Source organism: Oncorhynchus mykiss, chromosome 19, assembly GCF_013265735.2.
Source record: "Oncorhynchus mykiss isolate Arlee chromosome 19, USDA_OmykA_1.1, whole genome shotgun sequence".
Classification (NCBI taxonomy): Eukaryota; Metazoa; Chordata; class Actinopteri; order Salmoniformes; family Salmonidae; genus Oncorhynchus; species Oncorhynchus mykiss.
In genome coordinates this window covers 48807231-48826082 of record NC_048583.1, presented here as the reverse complement: position 1 = coordinate 48826082, position 18852 = coordinate 48807231, and the positions used below count along the sequence as shown (strand labels likewise).

Sequence of the window (18852 nt, the reverse complement as noted above, 5' to 3'; positions counted from 1 at the left end):
CATTAGGCCTTAGAGCAGTATGCTGAGCTCTACACAGCGGATGTCAGCAGAGGGTATTTATAGAACCAGCCTGGGTGCTGCTGGGGAGTGCTTAAGGGTCATGGTGTTGGAGGGACAAATTCTGCATTGAATGCATATTCAAAACCAATTCATACTCCAATGCCATTGTTAGTCCATTTTAAAGTAGTCCGAAGAGGATAAGTTTTCTTCAAATGAGAAACCCAGTGGAAATATTTTCTGGAGAATGGAATAGAGGATGCAGAATTCACTGAAGGGACTGAACACAAATCAATTAGCCCCTGTCAGTCCATACATTCATAAATTATTTAATTTGATGCCCAGAAGACATGCTTGAATTTTTCAGTGAGCATACATTTTGTGTAACAAATAATTGCAAACCGTTGAAAACTCCATTAGTCCCTACAATATACTAGTTTCTTAGAAATGCTGGCCTGCTGTATAATTTAGTGTACTGTATTCCTCCTTCCCTTTCTCTATGGTCAGTGGTATCTGGTCTCCTTGGGATGTCCCTACCATAAACACTAACCATAACCTTAACCCCTACCCTAGCCAGAAGTCTTACCTAACCCTAATCTTAACCCCTACCCTAGCCAGAAGTCTTACCTAACCCTAATCTTAACCCCTACCTTAGCCAGAAGTCTTACCTAACCCTAATCTTAACCCCTACCCTAGCCAGAAGTCTTACCTAACCCTAATCTTAACCCCTACCTTAGCCAGAAGTCTTACCTAACCCTAATCTTAACCCCTACATTAGCCAGAAGTCTTACCTAACCCTAATCTTAACCCCTACCCTAGCCAGAAGTCTTACCTAACCCTAATCTTAACCCTTGCCGTAACCATTTAAAATGGCAACTTCAAGGGGGTAGTGACGTCCTAAGGATTCTGGATAGTGCAAAACCTCTCTTTATAAGAGTTCTGATGAGCCAAGACCACTGTGGGCTTTGATCATTAGATGTTCTTCAAATGGTTCAAAATGTTTGAGTTGATAGCCTGTTACAGAATTAGGCTGCTCCGTCAAAGTTATTTTTTAAAGGAGAGGACACATCAAACCCAGTTACAGTGCCTTGCGAAAGTATTCGGCCCCCTTGAACTTTGCGACCTTTTGCCACATTTCAGGCTTCAAACATAAAGATATAAAACTGTATTTTTTTGTGAAGAATCAACAACAAGTGGGACACAATCATGAAGTGGAACGACATTTATTGGATATTTCAAACTTTTTTAACAAATCAAAAACTGAAAAATTGGGCGTGCAAAATTATTCAGCCCCTTTACTTTCAGTGCAGCAAACTCTCTCCAGAAGTTCAGTGAGGATCTCTGAATGATCCAATGTTGACCTAAATGACTAATGATGATAAATACAATCCACCTGTGTGTAATCAAGTCTCCGTATAAATGCACCTGCACTGTGATAGTCTCAGAGGTCCGTTAAAAGCGCAGAGAGCATCATGAAGAACAAGGAACACACCAGGCAGGTCCGAGATACTGTTGTGAAGAAGTTTAAAGCCGGATTTGGATACAAAAAGATTTCCCAAGCTTTAAACATCCCAAGGAGCACTGTGCAAGCGATAATATTGAAATGGAAGGAGTATCAGACCACTGCAAATCTACCAAGACCTGGCCGTCCCTCTAAACTTTCAGCTCATACAAGGAGAAGACTGATCAGAGATGCAGCCAAGAGGCCCATGATCACTTTGGATGAACTGCAGAGATCTACAGCTGAGGTGGGAGACTCTGTCCATAGGACAACAATCGTATATCGTCGTATATTGCACAAATCTGGCCTTTATGGAAGAGTGGCAAGAAGAAAGCCATTTCTTAAAGATATCCATAAAAAGTGTTGTTTAAAGTTTGCCACAAGCCACCTGGGAGACACACCAAACATGTGGAAGAAGGTGCTCTGGTCAGATGAAACCAAAATTGAACTTTTTGGCAACAATGCAAAACGTTATGTTTGGCGTAAAAGCAACACAGCTCATCACCCTGAACAAACCATCCCCACTGTCAAACATGGTGGTGGCAGCATCATGGTTTGGGCCTGCTTTTCTTCAGCAGGGACAGGGAAGATGGTTAAAATTGATGGGAAGATGGATGGAGCCAAATACAGGACCATTCTGGAAGAAAACCTGATGGAGTCTGCAAAAGACCTGAGACTGGGACGGAGATTTGTCTTCCAAGAAGACAATGATCCAAAACATAAAGCAAAATCTACAATGGAATGGTTCAAAAATAAACATATCCAGGTGTTAGAATGGCCAAGTCAAAGTCCAGACCTGAATCCAATCGAGAATCTGTGGAAAGAACTGAAAACTGCTGTTCACAAATGCTCTCCATCCAACCTCACTGAGCTCGAGCTGTTTTGCAAGGAGGAATGGGAAAAAACTTCAGTCTCTCGATGTGCAAAACTGATAGAGACATACCCCAAGCGACTTACAGCTGTAATCGCAGCAAAAGGTGGCGCTACAAAGTATTAACTTAAGGGGGCTGAATAATTTTGCACGCCCAATTTTTCAGTTTTTGATTTGTTAAAAAAAGTTTGAAATATCCAATAAATGTCGTTCCACTTCATGATTGTGTCCCACTTGTTGTTGATTCTTCACAAAAAAATACAATTTTATATCTTTATGTTTGAAGCCTGTAATGTGGCAAAGGGTCGCAAAGTTCAAGGGGGCCGAATACTTTCGCAAGGCACTGTATTTATATAGTCACATTCTCGTTTGCACTTAAAATATATTTTACATTTTTATAATCCCCTGCTCATCAAATGCATGTAAGGAGAATGGCTGTCAACACTCCACAGTGAATACCTCTGTGGTCTCTCCGCTCTCTGATTGTCAACAGCATAGCCCTACAGTACCTCATCTACTTCCACATCATATTACTTCCTTTTAACTTTGACCTTCTCTATTCCTCTATCTTTCAGAGATCACGTACACAAACAACTACAAGAAGATGACCCCTCCGCCGGTCCCGCCCCGCTCCACCGTAGGCTCTAAGCCCGTCATCTCAGTCACGGCTCAGAGCAGCACAGAATCCACCCAGGATGCGTACCATGAGGGTAGACCTCCTCGAGGGTGGGGGGACGGGCTGGGCCTGAGCCTGGGCAGGTCCCTGTATAACTCCACAGACAGTCTGGACAGTGCCAAGGCGGTGACTATAGCCATGGAGGCTGCAGGGGTGATGTCTGGGAAGAGACACCCGTCCACAGACAGTCATAGCTCAGTGATGACCTGTGATAAAGCCATCCTGGTGTCCAAGGCTGAGGAGTACCTCAAAACACCACGCTCTTCCATAGGGATACAGGTGAGTGGCACGCACGCACGCAAGCACACACACACACACACACACACACACACACACACACACACACACACACACACACACACACACACACACACACACACACACACACACACGGGTATACAAAAAATTGTGCACACACACACACCCACCCATTCGTAAAGTCGCACGCTCATCTATCCCACTCTGGCACACCAGTCTCTCCTCTAGGTCTAAAAATAGAACCAATGAGTCATCCTACTGCAATCCATTAATTAGAATTCAACTCATGAATCGGGCTTTACTGAATGGGTCTCTCTCCCTTCCTCCCTCCCTCCCTCTCCCCTCTCCCCTCTCCCTCTCTCTCCTCTCTCTTTTCTCTCTCTTCACTCTCTTACACTCTCTCTTTTCTCTTTCATTCTCTCTTCCATCTGTGACCCTGGGAGTAAGGGGCTTCATCACACACTGCAGTCTGCAGACGTCTGGCCTGACAGTTCCCCTGAATAAATCAATCAAACAGACAGACAGACAGACAGACAGACAGACAGACAGACAGACAGACAGGCCAGCAGTCACCAATTCAGACTGCATACAGCCTTTTATCAAAGGAGAATATTAAAGTTGTTCTGCTTGTGTATGGTGCAGTGAGCTCGTTCCTTCCCTATCTCACTATTTCCCTGTTCAAAGGCTGGGATTATCATGGATTCAGAGCTATCTACATGTATCTAATTAATGGAAGCTTCTCTAATGTCAAACATTTAAAGCGTGGTGTACCCCAGGGCAGCTCTCTAGGCCCTCTACTCTTTTCTATTTTTACCAATGACCTGCCACTGGCATTAAACAAAGCATGAGTGTCCATGTATGCTGATGATTCATCCATATACGCATCAGCAACCACAGCTAATGAAGTCACTGAAACCCTAAGCAAAGAGTTGCAGTCCGTTTTCAAATGGGTGGTCAGTAATAAACTGGTCCTGAACATCTCTAAAACTAAAAGCATTGTATTTGGTACAAATCATTCCCTAAGTTCTAGACCTCAGCTGAATCTGGCAAGGAATGGTGTGGCTGTTGAACACATTGAGGAGACTAAATTACTTGGTGTTACCTTAGATTGTAAACTGTTATGGTTGAAACATATTGATTCAATGGTTGTAAAGATCGGGAGAAGTCTGTCCATAATAAAGATGTTTTGACACCACACTCCACAAAGCCTGCAGGTCCTTTTATCTTATCTTGATTATTGTCCAGTCGTGTGGTTGAGTGCTGCAAGGAAAGACCTAGTTAAGCTGCAACTAGCCTAGAACAGAGTGGCACTTTTTTTTTACCCCTTTTTCTCCCCAATTTCGTGGTATCCAATTGTTGTAGTAGCTAATATCTTGTCTCATCGCTACAACTCCCGTACGGGCTCGGGAGAGACGAAGGTTGAAAGTCATGCGTCCTCCGATACACAACCCAACCAAGCCGCACTGCTTCTTAACACAGCACGCATCCAACCCGGAAGCCAGCCGCACCAATGCGCCGGAGGAAACACCGTGCACCTGGCCACCTTGGCTAGCGCACACTGCGCCCAGCCCGCCACAGGAGTCGCTGGTGCGCAATGAGACAAGGACACCCCTACCGACCAAGCCCTCCCTAACCCGGGCAACGCTAGGCCAATTGTGCGTCGCCCCAAGGACCTCCCGGTCACGGCCGGTTACGACAGAGCCTGGGCGTGAACCCAGGGACTCTGATGGCACAGCTGGCGCTGCAGTACAGCGCCCCTAACCACTGCGCCACCCGGTAGGCCAGAGTGGCACTTCTTGCTCTTCATTGTAATCAGAGGGCTGATATAAATACCATTCATGTCAGTCTCTCTTGGCTAAGAGTTGAGGAGTTACTGACTGCATCACTTCTTTCTAGGAGAAACATTCATGTGTTGAAAATTCCAAATGGTTTGCATATTCAACTTACACAGCACTGCAACACACACTTACCCCACCAGACATGCCACCAGGGGTCTTTTCACACTACCTAGGGACAGAACAAATTCAAGGAAACATACCGTATTATACAGAGCCATGAGTGCATGGAACTCCCTTCCCTCTCTTATAGAGCAAGTGAACAACAAACCTGGTTTCAAAAAACAAATAAAGCAACACCTCGCGGCACAATGCCTCTCCCCTATCTGACCTGCTTGTTGTGTGTACTATATGTACTGACATGTACATGTAACTGATAGATGGACACACATGCGCACTACATGTTATCATTTTCAATGTGTGTAAATTGTTAAGCATTTTGTCTGTAACGTCTTTTTCAGTAAGTGTCAGACTCTAGTAAGACTAGCTGTTGCCAATGGTATCGTCTAATAGCGTCGTCCTAATAAATCAAATCAAATTACTCTCAATGGTCACCCTCTTCTATCCTCCTGTCTCTCATCTCTCTCTATTCCCTCTCTTCTTTTCTCATTCTCCTCTCTCTCATCTCTCAACTATCTATCTCCACTTGTCTCTTTGCCCATTCTTTCTTTCCCTCCCCCTCTCTCTCTCTCTCTATTCTCTCTCGCTCTCTCTCCCCTTCTCTCTTTCTCTCTCTGTTTCTCTCTATCTATCTCCTCCCTCTCTCTCCCCCCAGGCAGGGTTTGTTTGTGGAGACAGGTGAGTCTCAGTCCCTCAGAGAGATGATCAGGCAGCCCATCCTGGGTGATGAATGAAGATTTTAAATAGCTGAGCTGAATGCCGTGCCGCTCAGCGTGGTGCCTTGCTGTGTTGCATGCCATGCCACCCAAACACACTACCCGCCGTCTCCCCAAATCTGCTCACTAACGGACCCCTGATTCACCACACTCCTAATCAGATGCAGATACAGAATAATATATATAATTGCTGGGGAGAATAGGCAGAAGGAGAGAGAAGGAAAAGAGGGTCTGGGGGAGTTGCAGAGAGAAAGAGAGAGAAGGAAGAGAGGGTATGGTGGGGTGATAGAGAGAAAGAGAGAGAAGGAAGAGGGTATGGTTGGTTACAGAGAGAAAGAGAGAGAAGGAAGAGAGAGACAGGGGGTAATGGAGAAGGAGAGGCAGGAAGGCCTGAATTACATTGGTTTTCAAATTGGATCCAATGATGTGTGTAAAATACAGAAGCACTTTCGATTAGTAATGGCTGGCAGTGTGAATGTCTACATTTATTGAAACATACCAGACATGCAACACCAAAAGGCAGCAAAACCTCCAACAAAGTTTCCCTTTAAACTGTGCAGCTAGTATTCGGCCAGTGTGGTAAGATCAGTTTAAATTCACCTGCATCGTCACAGACCTCCTGGGCACAGTTCAGTAAAATTCACCTCTGGTACTGAAGCCTACAACCCTATTGATTGGCCCATAGTTTGACCTTTCACCCCTCACCTCAGAATGGACCACAATCTTAATCCTTAGTCTTTGACCATTTGGGCGCAGTGTTTGAGTTTTGACGCCTTACGTTCTGGGGGCATTTATAGTGTACGGCGTCCATATTAGGACAGTGTAAGAATGGATAATGTAGCGGGATCTTACTCTCACTACCTACCTACTGTAACTTACTACCTGCCTTAATCTCCATTATGCTGATGCCTACAGTTTCCAAGGTTTCCACACCTGTGCTGTGTGCGCGTGTGTGTGTGTGCGTAGCGTGGTGTGTGTATTCATAAAACCAGGTGTTGCTTATTTTTTCTGTCTCTACCAGCACACTTTGAACATTTCCCAGGATCCCCTAAATCTCTCCCCTCCTCATCCATCATAGAACAGCAGCCCATTCTGTCTCTCTGAGGTGGACTTCGCTTTGTGTCTTTAGCAGAAAGTAATGGAGGTCACCTGGACCAGTAGCGACTCACCACTGATTACCTTTTTGGGAAAGAAAAGGAGGATTCAGAGTGCTCGCTGCCTGAATAGCAAAGTGTCCCTCCAAAAATGTCACTGCTTGTACCAGGCTACTCTGCAATGTAGCAGGCTTGACATTTTTCTAGATTCTCTGTTCATTGCAAACCACTTAAAGCTAAAGAGTTATTCATGTGAGCTTTTAAGGCTCTCAGACAGACAGACAGGCAGACAGATGTTCTATCAGGACTCTGCCTGCTTCAGCTGGATTCCACTGTGTAGTCTCTCAGAGCGGAGGAGGATTCAAATGTGGGTGAATAGATGATCAAATGACCCTGTTAATAATCAAGTTTAAAATTAGAGGTCTGCTGGTCTCACACTTGTATTACTCAACAGAGAGACAACACGTCAGTGGGCGTCACAAGGACTAAATCAAGCTACCACACACACCACACACTTCTACCTCCCAGATATTACTAGTCCCTGCAGACTGTAGGCTATATGCAACTTTTTTTATTTTTTTATTTTATTTCACCTTTATTTAACCAGGTAGGCTAGTTGAGAACAAGTTCTGATTTACAACTGATACCTGGCCAAGATAAAGCATAGCAGTGTGAACAGACAACACAGAGTTACACACGGAGTAAACAATTAACAAGTCAATAACACAGTAGAAAAAAAAGAGTCTATATACATTGTGTGCAAAAGGCATGAGGAGGTAGGCGGATAATTACAATTTTGCAGATTAACACTGGAGTGATAAATGATCAGATGGTCATGTACAGGTAGAGATATTGGTATGCAAAAGAGCAGAAAAGTAAATAAATATACAGTATGGGGATGAGGTAGGTAAATTGGGTGGGTTATTTACCGATAGACTATGTACAGCTGCAGCGATCGGTTAGCTGCTCAGATAGCAGATGTTTGAAGTTGGTGAGGGAGATAAAAGTCTCCAACTTCAGCGATTTTTGCAATTCGTTCCAGTCACAGGCAGCAGAGAACTGGAACGAAAGGCGGCCAAATGAGGTGTTGGCTTTAGGGATGATCAGTGAGATACACCTGCTGGAGCGCGTGCTACGGGTGGGTGTTGCCATTGTGACCAGTGAACTGAGATAAGGTGGAGCTTTACCTAGCATGGACTTGTAGATGACCTGGAGCCAGTGGGTCTGGCAATGAACATGTAGCGAGGGCCAGCCGACTAGAGCATACAGGTCGCAGTGGTGGGTGGTATAAGGTGCTTTAGTAACAAAACGGATGGCACTGTGATAAACTGCATCCAGTTTGCTGAGTAGAGTATTGGAAGCTATTTTGTAGATGACGTTGAGAAATGCTTGTCGAAGTTTTCGATAATCATGGATTTATCGGTGATGACCGTGTTACCTAGACTCAGTGCAGTGGGCAGCTGGGAGGAGGTGCTCTTGTTCTCCATGGACTTCACAGTGAACTTTTTGGAGTTAGAGCTACAGGATGCAAATTTCTGCCTGAAGAAGCTGGCCTTAGCTTTCCTGACTGACTGTGTGTATTGGTTCCTGACTTCCCTGAACAGTTGCATATCGCGGGGACTATTCGATGCTATTGCAGTCCGCCACAGGATGTTGTTGTGCTGGTCGAGGGCAGTCAGGCATGGTAAAAGTTTTGTTGACAGTACATGTAATGAAGCGACAATGTTTTTTTTCTGACTCGAACAGTCACAGGATATATGTTTTTGTGTGTGAAACAAGTTCATGGAGAAAGATCAGATTAGAAAGAAAGAGATAGACAGGGTGCCCATGGACCATGTGTGAGATAGATAAAGAGAGAGAGACAGAGAAAGAGGGAGAGAGAGCGACAGACAAAAAGAGAGAGAGAGGCAAAGAGAGAAAGAGAGAGAATGGCAGAGAGAGCACGAGACAGACAGACAGACAGACAGTCCATAAAGGAAGTAGAGGATCAGTGCTGATAGGGCCATTCAATCAGGAGCAACAACTCTCAGGACCAAGAGGGATCAGTCTCTACCATCCCTGGCCAGCACCATCCACCCAGTACCATGCTTCAATGAACACTAATAAACACCTGTCTGTCAGTCTGTTACACACCACCCCAGGCATACTACACATGATCACATCTCTCCACACCCTAATTAGGTTTTGTAATGTATTTTTGTTTTTTTAATGCCGTCCCTGTGTATCTCCAAAACGGCTGCTTGTTGTTGGTATAAATCACTGTGTTGAGTGCTGAGGGTGTTGAAGAACTAGTTGTGTTTGGTTGAGTTCTCTGCCTCTGTAAATCACACTGTAGTTATGTTCTGACAGGCCGCTTACAGTTGAGGAGGCACAGCACGGGACCAATAACCCCACGGACGTCTGGGAGTGGTCATAATGAGAACACTGTTGCTGTTATATTGTGTTGCATTAGGTGGAAGCAGCCACCGACTCTGAGTCAGAAACCAAAGGATCGAGGGAATACCATTCTGTGGGGATCCAAGTAGAAGATGACAAAAGGTAAAATGTTGTTTTTCATACATTCCTTTTCTGTAACAATGGCTTTACTACAGGCCTGGCCCAGTGTGTCTTTATCAAAGTCACCACCAGCCTTTCCTCTTTCTCTCTGTGTGTGTTAGTTTACAATACCCCTTGCCTGAATGTTTGCTTTCCCTAATCTGTGTCTCAGAGGGCAGGGCAGGTTGAAGCGCTCCAACAGTGTAACAGCCTCCGTTCAGGCTGACATGGAGATGGAGGGGTTTCCCACCATGGAGGACAAGGGCCTACAGTTTGGAGGGGGCTTCCTAGGGGGGCACTCTGAGCCCAGCACGCCCACCCAGTACGGAGTTCGCACCGTCCGCACCCAGGGCCTCTTCAGCTACCGGGAGGACTACCGGACACCCACGGAGCCCCCCAGCCCCCAGCAGACCTCCAGCGAGACCACCTGGCAGCTAGAGCCCCCCTCTCCAAGGGAGCCCGCAGCATCGTCTGGAGAGTCGGGCCGCGTGTCCCCCGCCTTGCGGAGGGATGGAAGCTGGTTCATGCAGCTGCTCCACGCAGAGACCAAGAGGATGGAGGGATGGTGTAAAGAGATGGAGGCAGAGGCAGAGGAGAACGACCTCTCTGAGGACAGTGAGTGGGATAGGAGTCAGAATGTACAGTCAATTAGGAAACATTTTCTTCCATAGAGACTCGTAAGACTTTTAGGTAACAGACGATGAGTTGATTTTCTGTCTTTCAGTCCTAGGTAAAATCAGGAGTGCGGTGGGCAGTGCTCAGCTCCTTATGTCTCAGAAATTCCAGCAGTTATACTGGCTTTGTCAGCAGAACCTGGTGAGTAAAGTCATTGAAACATTGTGTGTACATACAGTTTGTGAGTGTGTGTTAAAAAAAATACACTACCGGTCAAAAGTTTTAGAACACCTACTCATTCAAGGGTTTTCTTAATTTTTTACTATTTTCTACATTGTAGAATAATAGGAAAAGGCATCAAAACTATGAAATAACACATGCGCAAATTTGAGGCTTAAGGAGATGACTAATTGTGCTTTATTTGTAAAGCTTTTTTCTCTCCTGGATAACCTAACTTGAACAAACTTCCAAAGACAGTTGTAGACTCATAAAAAGTGCATTACAGTGGCTTGGAAATAAAATGACATTCAAAAAGAGGCAAATAATTAGTAGGAAGCCTTTTGTCATAATGTTGATGTTACCAAATTGACTTTAGATGCAGTATAACATTAGCTAGCAAGCTAAGCTTGAGGGGAGGCCACTGGATTTTAGCTGGCTAATGTTACCATTGCTAGCTATTTTTTACGAACTTTGCTAGCTAATGACATTGTCATCTGTCTAAAGTAAATTTGATGACATGATAATGCTGGCAAAGTTGTTCTACTAAGTATTTGACTACTTTAGCAATATCATCATATTTCCAGGCACTATAGTGTAATTTAGACGAAACAGTAGTTAACCTCCTTCCAGAATGACTGGGCTAATCACCACTTTAGGGCACCACTATGGCGCCGCCGATAGAGGATGGCTTATTAAGAACGTTCAGAACAATGTCATGACGCAACCGAGTGACGGAGGTGCAATCTATCAATACGGCACCCGCATACTTTATGAATTACAGAACTACTAAAGCTTTGCCTGGTACTGTATGTATGTACATGTGTACTGTAGCTCTTGGCACCACTTTATAATGACAGTAGCCTAAGCTATTGTGTTAATAACGTGCAATTAACCTTTACCATGTACGGCACGTAGTTCTGAACACTTATTAAGTACTGCTTACTATTTTTCCTTTCTGAGACCTTCCACTTTATTAACTTCATTGTAATTCAAAGAGTGACCTAAACCTTTACTTCAGAGCCTATATATTTAGATCTACATTCAGAATGCAGCAGTCTGAAACTCCCCCAGACAGTTGGCTTTGATATTGTTGTGCCCTCCAGCTATCCAGTATATGGAGCACATCAAGTCACTGAATTAATGGGCGGAGATGGTAAGCCGGAGTCCAATGGGATGCTATGGATCTTATTTCTCAACTCTTAACTTCATAACAGAGTTGGAGATTTAGGCTATAGTCTCACTAGTATCTTCTGTGGTGTCAATAGTGGGTCTGAGACACTAGAGCTCCAGCTGATTGGGACTCTGGTCGATGTGATGTGATGAATAAGACTGACTGTCAGTGAATGAAATGTGAGCCCTCTTCATGATTTCCCATCCTCATGGGGGTTAGGAGAGATTGCCATGGATCACATTTTGTTGTGGCTCATTATAATGAAGTGTCCTCTAAGTCCAATAGTCTAACCATGAGATGACAATTGGAGAAAAACTGAAATTATTGTCTTTTTGAAGTTTGACCTTCCTGCTACCATGACTTTGCTGAAACTGTTTTATTATTATTTTAAATATACCATAAATCCTTGCAGTTTTCTGCTGTTGAAGTTCTGATAAGGACATCTAGTGGAAGTTATCAGAAGTGCAATAAATAACTTACAGTCTAAAACTACACTGTTTATAAAGTGAACATGGAATATGATCTCGGTCTCAGGCCTAAAGTATCTGTAATTCAGGCACTGATGTGGTCATCTATAACCCCTTGCAGGACCCCAGTGCCATGCCCCGCCCCACCTCTCAGGACCTGGCTGGATTCTGGGACCTCCTGCAGCTGTCCATCGATGACGTCACCACCAAGTTTGACAAGCTGCAGCAGATGAAGAACAACGACTGGAGGCCCGTAGAGAAGAGCCCTGAGAAGAAGGTGGGTAGCACTGAGGTATAGAGAATACAGTCTATTCTTATTCTGTTGTCTATAGTGGGTATTCTCAATGCCTGGTGAGACACAGACACACAATTAGAGTCATTGTATTTCTATGGAAACAGATACAGCTACATATCACACAGTCAGCCTTATTAGAGAGAGATGTGAGATTACTCAGAGCCACATTGTAGTAGTGTGGAGTGGTGCTCTTCGTTATGTGAGGTCAAACGCTTAGTTAAGCACCACAGGGTGTATTTGACATGGTGCTTCACTATGCTGATTTATACCACTGGGTGTCATTGACATGGTGCTTAACTATGCTGATTTATACCACTGGGTGTCATTGACATGGTGCTTCACTATGCTGATTTATACCACTGGGTGTCATTGACATGGTGCTTAACAATGCTGATTTATACCACTGGGTGTCATTGACATGGTGCTTAACTATGCTGATTTATACCACTGGGTGTCATTGACATGGTGCTTAACTATGCTGATATATACCACTGGGTGTCATTGACATGGTGCTTAACTATGCTGATTTATACCACTGGGTGTCATTGACATGGTGCTTCACTATGCTGATTTATACCACTGGGTGTCATTGGCATGGTGCTTAACTATGCTGATTAATACCACTGGGTGTCATTGACATGGTGCTTAACTATGCTGATTTATACCACTGGGTGTCATTGACATGGTGCTTAACTATGCTGATTTATACCACTGGGTGTCATTGACATGGTGCTTAACTATGCTGATATATACCACTGGGTGTCATTGACATGGTGCTTAACAATGCTGATTTATTTCTAATCACACAAATTGATGATATGTCAACTACTGCTTATACATGTTGAATTACAGCATCGTTTTTGATACAGTTCAGATTTTGGTCTAGTTTGTCTCTCTTTCTTCATGTGTCCAGTTACCACCTGCCATACCAAAGAAGTCCATGATCGGGAAGAGAGGCGTGACGCGGGAGAAATCCCTGGATCTTCCAGACCGCCACCGCCAGGAGGCACGCAGGAGGCTGATGGCGGCCAAGCGTGCAGCTTCCTTCCGTCAGAACTCGGTGTCAGAGAGAGCAGACAGCATCGAGATCTACATCCCTGAGGCCCAGACTCGCCTTTGAGAGCACTGGGACAGGGGTCAGGGGTGAGGGGCGTCTCCCCCTTCAGACTTCCCCTCAACTAGACTCTCCTTTAACTAGCCTTTTTCTAGACTATCTACTGTACACTTTCCTCCTTTATCTGTCTCCTCATGACTGTCATCATCTTCTGAGTTCATCTCCACTCCAGTCCTCGCTAAGTACGATATCGCAGAACCCCTCATCCATTACCAAATATGTATTAAGTAGATATACAGAACCAGTCAACAGTTTGGACACACCTACTCATTCAAGGGTTTTCTTTATTTATGCTATGTTATACCTTGTAGAATAATAATGAAGACATCAAAATGATGAAATAACACATATGGAATCATGTAGTAACCAAAAAAGTGTTAAACAAATCAAAATGTATTTTATATTTGAGATTCTTCAAATAGCCACCCTTTGCTTTGATGACAGCTTTGCACACTCTTGGCATTCTCTCAACCAGCTTCACCTGGAATGCTTTTCCAACAGTCTTGAAGGAGTTCCCACATATGCTGAGCACTTGTTGGCTGCTTTTCCTTCACTCTGCAATCCAATTCATCCCAAACGATCTCAATCGGGTTGAGGTCAGGTGATTGTGGAGGCCAGGTCATCTGATGCAGCACTCCATCACTCTCGTTGTTGGTCAAATTGCTCTTATACAGCTAAGAGTTGTGTTGGGTCATTGTCCTGTTGAAAAACAAATCGTAATCCCACTAACCGCAAACTAGATGGGATCAAATCAAATAACATTTTATTGGTCACATACACATGGTTAGCAGTTGTTAATGTGAGTGTAGTGAAATGCTTGTGCTTCTAGTTCTGACCGTGCAGTAATATCTAACAAGTAATCTGACAATTTCACAGAGCGACAATTACAGCCCGACAGGATGCTCTCGATTATGCGTCTGTTAAAGTTTGTGAATGTTTTCGGTGACAAGCCAAATTTCTTCAGCCTCCTGAGGTTGAAGAGGCGCTGTTGCGCCTTCTTCACCACGCTGTCTGTGTGGGTGGACCATTTCAGTTTGTCCACTCCCTCTGCTGTTTCCTGAAGTCCACAATCATCTCCTTTGTTTTGTTGACGTTGAGTGTGAGGTTATTTTCCTGATACCACACTCCGAGGGCTCTCACCTCCTCCCTGTAGGCCGTCTCGTCGTTGTTGGTAATCGAGTTGAGTTGGAGGCGTGCATAGCCACGCAGTCATGGGTGAACAGGGAGTACAGGGGAGGGCTGAGAACGCACCCTTTTGGGGCCCCAGTGTTGAGTATCAAACATTGCTCATGTTTCTTGGTTTCCTACCCTTACCACCTAGGGGCGGCCCGTCAGAAAGTCCAAGGCCCAGTTGCACAGGGTGGGGTCGAGACCCAGGGTCTCGAGCTTAATGATGAGTTTGGAGGGTACTACGGTGTTAAATGCTGAGCTGTAATCGATGAACAACATTCTTACATGGGTATTTCTCTTGTCCAGATGGGTTAGGGCAGTGTAATGGCTATTGCGTCGTCTGTGAACCTATTGGGGCGGTAAGCAAATTCGAGTGGGTCTAGGATGTCAGGTAGGGTGGAGGTGATATGATCCTTGACTAGTCTCTCAAAGCCCTTCATGATGACAGAAGAGAGTGCTACAGGGCGATAGTTGTTTAGCTCAGTTATCTTAGCTTTCTTGGGAACAGGAACAATGGTGGCCCTCTTGAAGCATGTGGGAACAGCAGACTGGGATAGGGATTGATTGAATATGTTCCTTAAACACACCAGCCAGCTGGTCTGAGCATGCTCTGAGGACGCGGCTAGGGATGCTGTCTGGGCCGGCTGCCTTGCGAGGGTTAACACGTTTAAATGTTTTACTCACAATGGCTGCGGTGATGGAGAGCCCGCAGGTTTTGGTAGCGGGCCGTGTCAGTGGCACTGTATTGTCCTCAAAGCGAGCAAAGAAGTTGTTAAGTTTGTCTGGGAGCAAGATATCGGTGTCCGCGAGTGGGCTGGTTTTCTTTTTGTAATCCGTGATTGACTGTAGACCCTACCACATACGTCTTGTGTCTGAGCCGTTGAATTACGACTCTACTTTGTCTCTACACTGATGCTTAGCTTGTTTGATTGCCTTACGGAGGGAATAGCTACACTGTTTGTATTCGCTCATGTTTCCGGATGCCTTGCCATGATTAAAAGCAGTGGTTCGCGCTTTCAGATTTGTGCGAATGCTGCCATCAATCCACGGTTTCTGGTTGGGAAATGTTTTAATAGTCACCGTGGGTACAACATCACCAATACACTTGCTAATAAACTCGCTCACCGAATTAGCGTATACATCAATGTTGTTGTCTGAGGCTATCTGGAACATATCCCAGTCCACGTGATCGAAGCAATCTTGAAGCGTGGAATCAGATTGGTCGTACCAGCGTTGAACAGACCTGAGTATGGGCGTTTCCTGTTTTAGTTTCTGTCTATTGGTTGGGAGCAACAAAATGGAGTCGTGGTCAGATTTGCCGAAAGGAGGGCAAGGGAGGAGTAGCAATGATTCAGAATGCTGCCAGCCCGGGTCGCACATTCGATATGCTGATACAATTTAGGGAGCCTTTCAGATGAACTTTATTAAAATCCCCAGCTACAGTAAATGCAGCCTCGGGATATGTGGTTTCCAGTTTACATAGAGTCCAATGAAGTTCTTTCAGGGCCGTCGAGGTGTCTGCTTGGGGGGGTTAAACACGCCTGTGATTATAATCAAAGAGAATTATCTCGGTAGGTAATGCGGTCTGCATTTGATTGTAAGGAATTCTAGGTCTGGTGAACAAAAGGACTTTAGTTCCTGTATGTTGCTATGATCACACCACGACTCGTTAGTCATAAGGCATACACCACCGCCCTTCTTCTTACCAGAGAGATGTTTGTTTCTATTGAAGCGATGTGTTAAGAAACTGTACGTCTGTACGTCTGTGTGTCTCCCCAGCCTGGTGAGTCCTGTGCCTGTTCCCAGAACCAGGTCTGCTGTGTGTCTCCCCAGCCTGGTGAGTCCTGTGCCTGTCACTTGTCCGGAGCTGCCAGAGTCTCCCTCCTGTCCGGAGCTGCCAGAGTCTCCCTCCTGTCCGGAGCTGCCAGAGTCTCCCTCCTGTCCGGAGCTGCCAGTCTCCCTCCTGTCCGGAGCTGCCACAGTCTCCCTGCTGTCCGGAGCTGCCAGAGTCTCCCTCCTGTCCGGAGCTGCCAGAGTCTCCCTCCTGTCCGGAGCTGCCAGAGTCTCCCTCCTGTCCGGAGCTGCCAGAGTCTCCCTCCTGTCCGGAACTGCCAGAGTCGCCCTCCTGTCCGAGGCCCGCTGTGAGGGTCCCAGTCCGGGGTTGGCGACGAGGTGCCAACTAAGTGGGCCAAGCCTAAGGGGGAGCGGGGTCCACGTCCCACACCAGAGCCGCCTACCCGGACCCTCCCCTATAGGTTTAGGTTTTGCGGCCGGAGTCCGCACCTTTCGGGGGGGGGGGGGGGGGGGGGGGGGGTTACTATCACGCCCTGACCTTAGAGATCCTTTTTAGGTCTCTATTTTGGTTTGGTCAGGGCATGAGTTGGGGTGGGCATTCTATGTTTTATGTTCTATGTTTTCTATTTGTGTGTGTTTGGCCGGGTGTGGTTCTCAATCAGAGGCAGCTGTCTATCGTTGTCTAGAATTGAGAACCATACTTAGGTAGCCTTTTCCCACCTGTGTTTTGTGGGTAGTTGTTTTCAGTTTTTGTGTCTGCACCAGACAGAACTGTTTCGGTTTCGTTCGTTCTCATTGTTGTTTTAGTTATTTCAGTGTTCAGTTCAAATAAAAGTATGAACACGTACCACGCTGCACCTTGGTCCTCTCCTTCCAACAGCTGTTACACTTATATCCAATAGTTCTTCCCGGCTGTATGTAATAAGACTTAAGATTTCCTGGGGTAACAGTGTAAGAAATAATACGTTAAATACTGCAGTTTCCTAAGAACGCAAAGCGAGACGACTATGTCTGTCGGCGCCATGTTGCTAACTGATGGTGTATCGCTGCAGAATGCTGTGGTAGCCATGCTGGTTAAGTGTGCCTCGAATTCTAAATAAATCACAGACAGTGTCACCAGCAAAGCACCCCCACACCATCACACCTCCTCCATGTGGAGATCATCCATTCACCTACTCTGCGTCTCACAAAGACACGGTGGTTGGAACCAAAAATCGCAAATTTGGACTCATCAGACCAAAGGACAGATTTCCACCGGTCTAATGTCCAGTGCTCATGTTTCTTGGCCCAAGCAAGTCTCTTCTTCTTATTGGTGTCCTTTAGTAGTGGTTTCTTTAGAGCAATTTGACCATAAAGGCCTGATTAGGGCTCTCTTCTGTATACTGTACCACCCCTACCTTGTCCCAACACAACTGATTGGCTCAAATGCATTAAGAAGGAAAGAAATTCCACAAATGAACTTTTAACAAGGCACCTCATGAAGCTGGTTGAGAGAATGCCAAGAGTGTGCAAAGCTGTCATCAAGGCAAAGGGTAGCTGCATTGAAGAATATTAAATATATTTAGATTTAACATTTTTTGTTACTACATGATTCCATATGTGTTATTTCATAGTTTTGATGTCTTAACTGTTATTCTACAATGTAGAAATAGTAGAGTTAAGAAAAACTCTTGAATGAGTAGGTCTGTCCAAACGTTTGACTGGTACTGTGTATATACATACGAATTTATTCTTCATTGGTTTATCTTCTCCTTGGTTTTCCCATGAGTTGTTATTGTTTGTTTAATAGTGTCCCATGATGGAATACACAACTCCAAAAGCTCTCATTGAATCATCCTGGAACGGTAAGTCTGTATTTTTCAAAATGTGCAAAGTTCATCTTTGAAACCTACCGGCAACTAGAGAGAATGCAAACCCAGTTACAAATGGATGACTCCAACTCTTGGAAACCCCTGCAACTATCCTACGTTTGTTTCCAATTTTGCTCATAAGCGAACAATCACACAGCATGATTGAAGTGAACCTACTTGAAAGTGCTAGTGCTTGAAATACCTCAACTGTGCATACCACACTGTAGCTTCTGACCAAGGGACAAGTCATCCCTTCTGAAACCTCTGTTTTGTGAAGTCACAGTAAGCTCTGGTTTGGTCAATGTTGTCAATGTTGGAAAATGCAGCTTTCTACCTAGTCAGGTAGCAGTCAAAGGTTCAAGCGAGCCTCATGGTAGAAAATGTTATTTAAAGATTTCTGAATCAAGCTCATTACCTTTCTCCATTCCAGACTATCCCCTAGAGTTCCCGATACTGTTGACATTTCACACGTAACAACATTTACTTGAAGCAGACAACATGCAAAAAACATTTTTTCACATAATATCATTGCAGTGGGGGAAGAAATGCTGTGG

The 18852-nt window shown here is 45.0% G+C and overlaps 1 protein-coding gene across 1 annotated transcript in view; it reads left to right on the top strand.

Moving 5' to 3' along the window:
- The window catches only part of LOC110498375 (disks large-associated protein 2-like), an 83991-nt gene extending 70220 nt beyond the window's left edge, over window positions 1-13771 (top strand). Inside the window, exons 5-10 of the mRNA XM_036954988.1 lie at window positions 2945-3324; window positions 9521-9606; window positions 9776-10218; window positions 10328-10419; window positions 12197-12352; window positions 13284-13771. Coding sequence (XP_036810883.1) covers window positions 2945-3324; window positions 9521-9606; window positions 9776-10218; window positions 10328-10419; window positions 12197-12352; window positions 13284-13490 — 1364 coding nt within the window. The 3' untranslated portion in view covers window positions 13491-13771. The remainder of the gene's footprint in view (window positions 1-2944; window positions 3325-9520; window positions 9607-9775; window positions 10219-10327; window positions 10420-12196; window positions 12353-13283) is intronic.
- Window positions 13772-18852: the final 5081 nt, after the last annotated feature.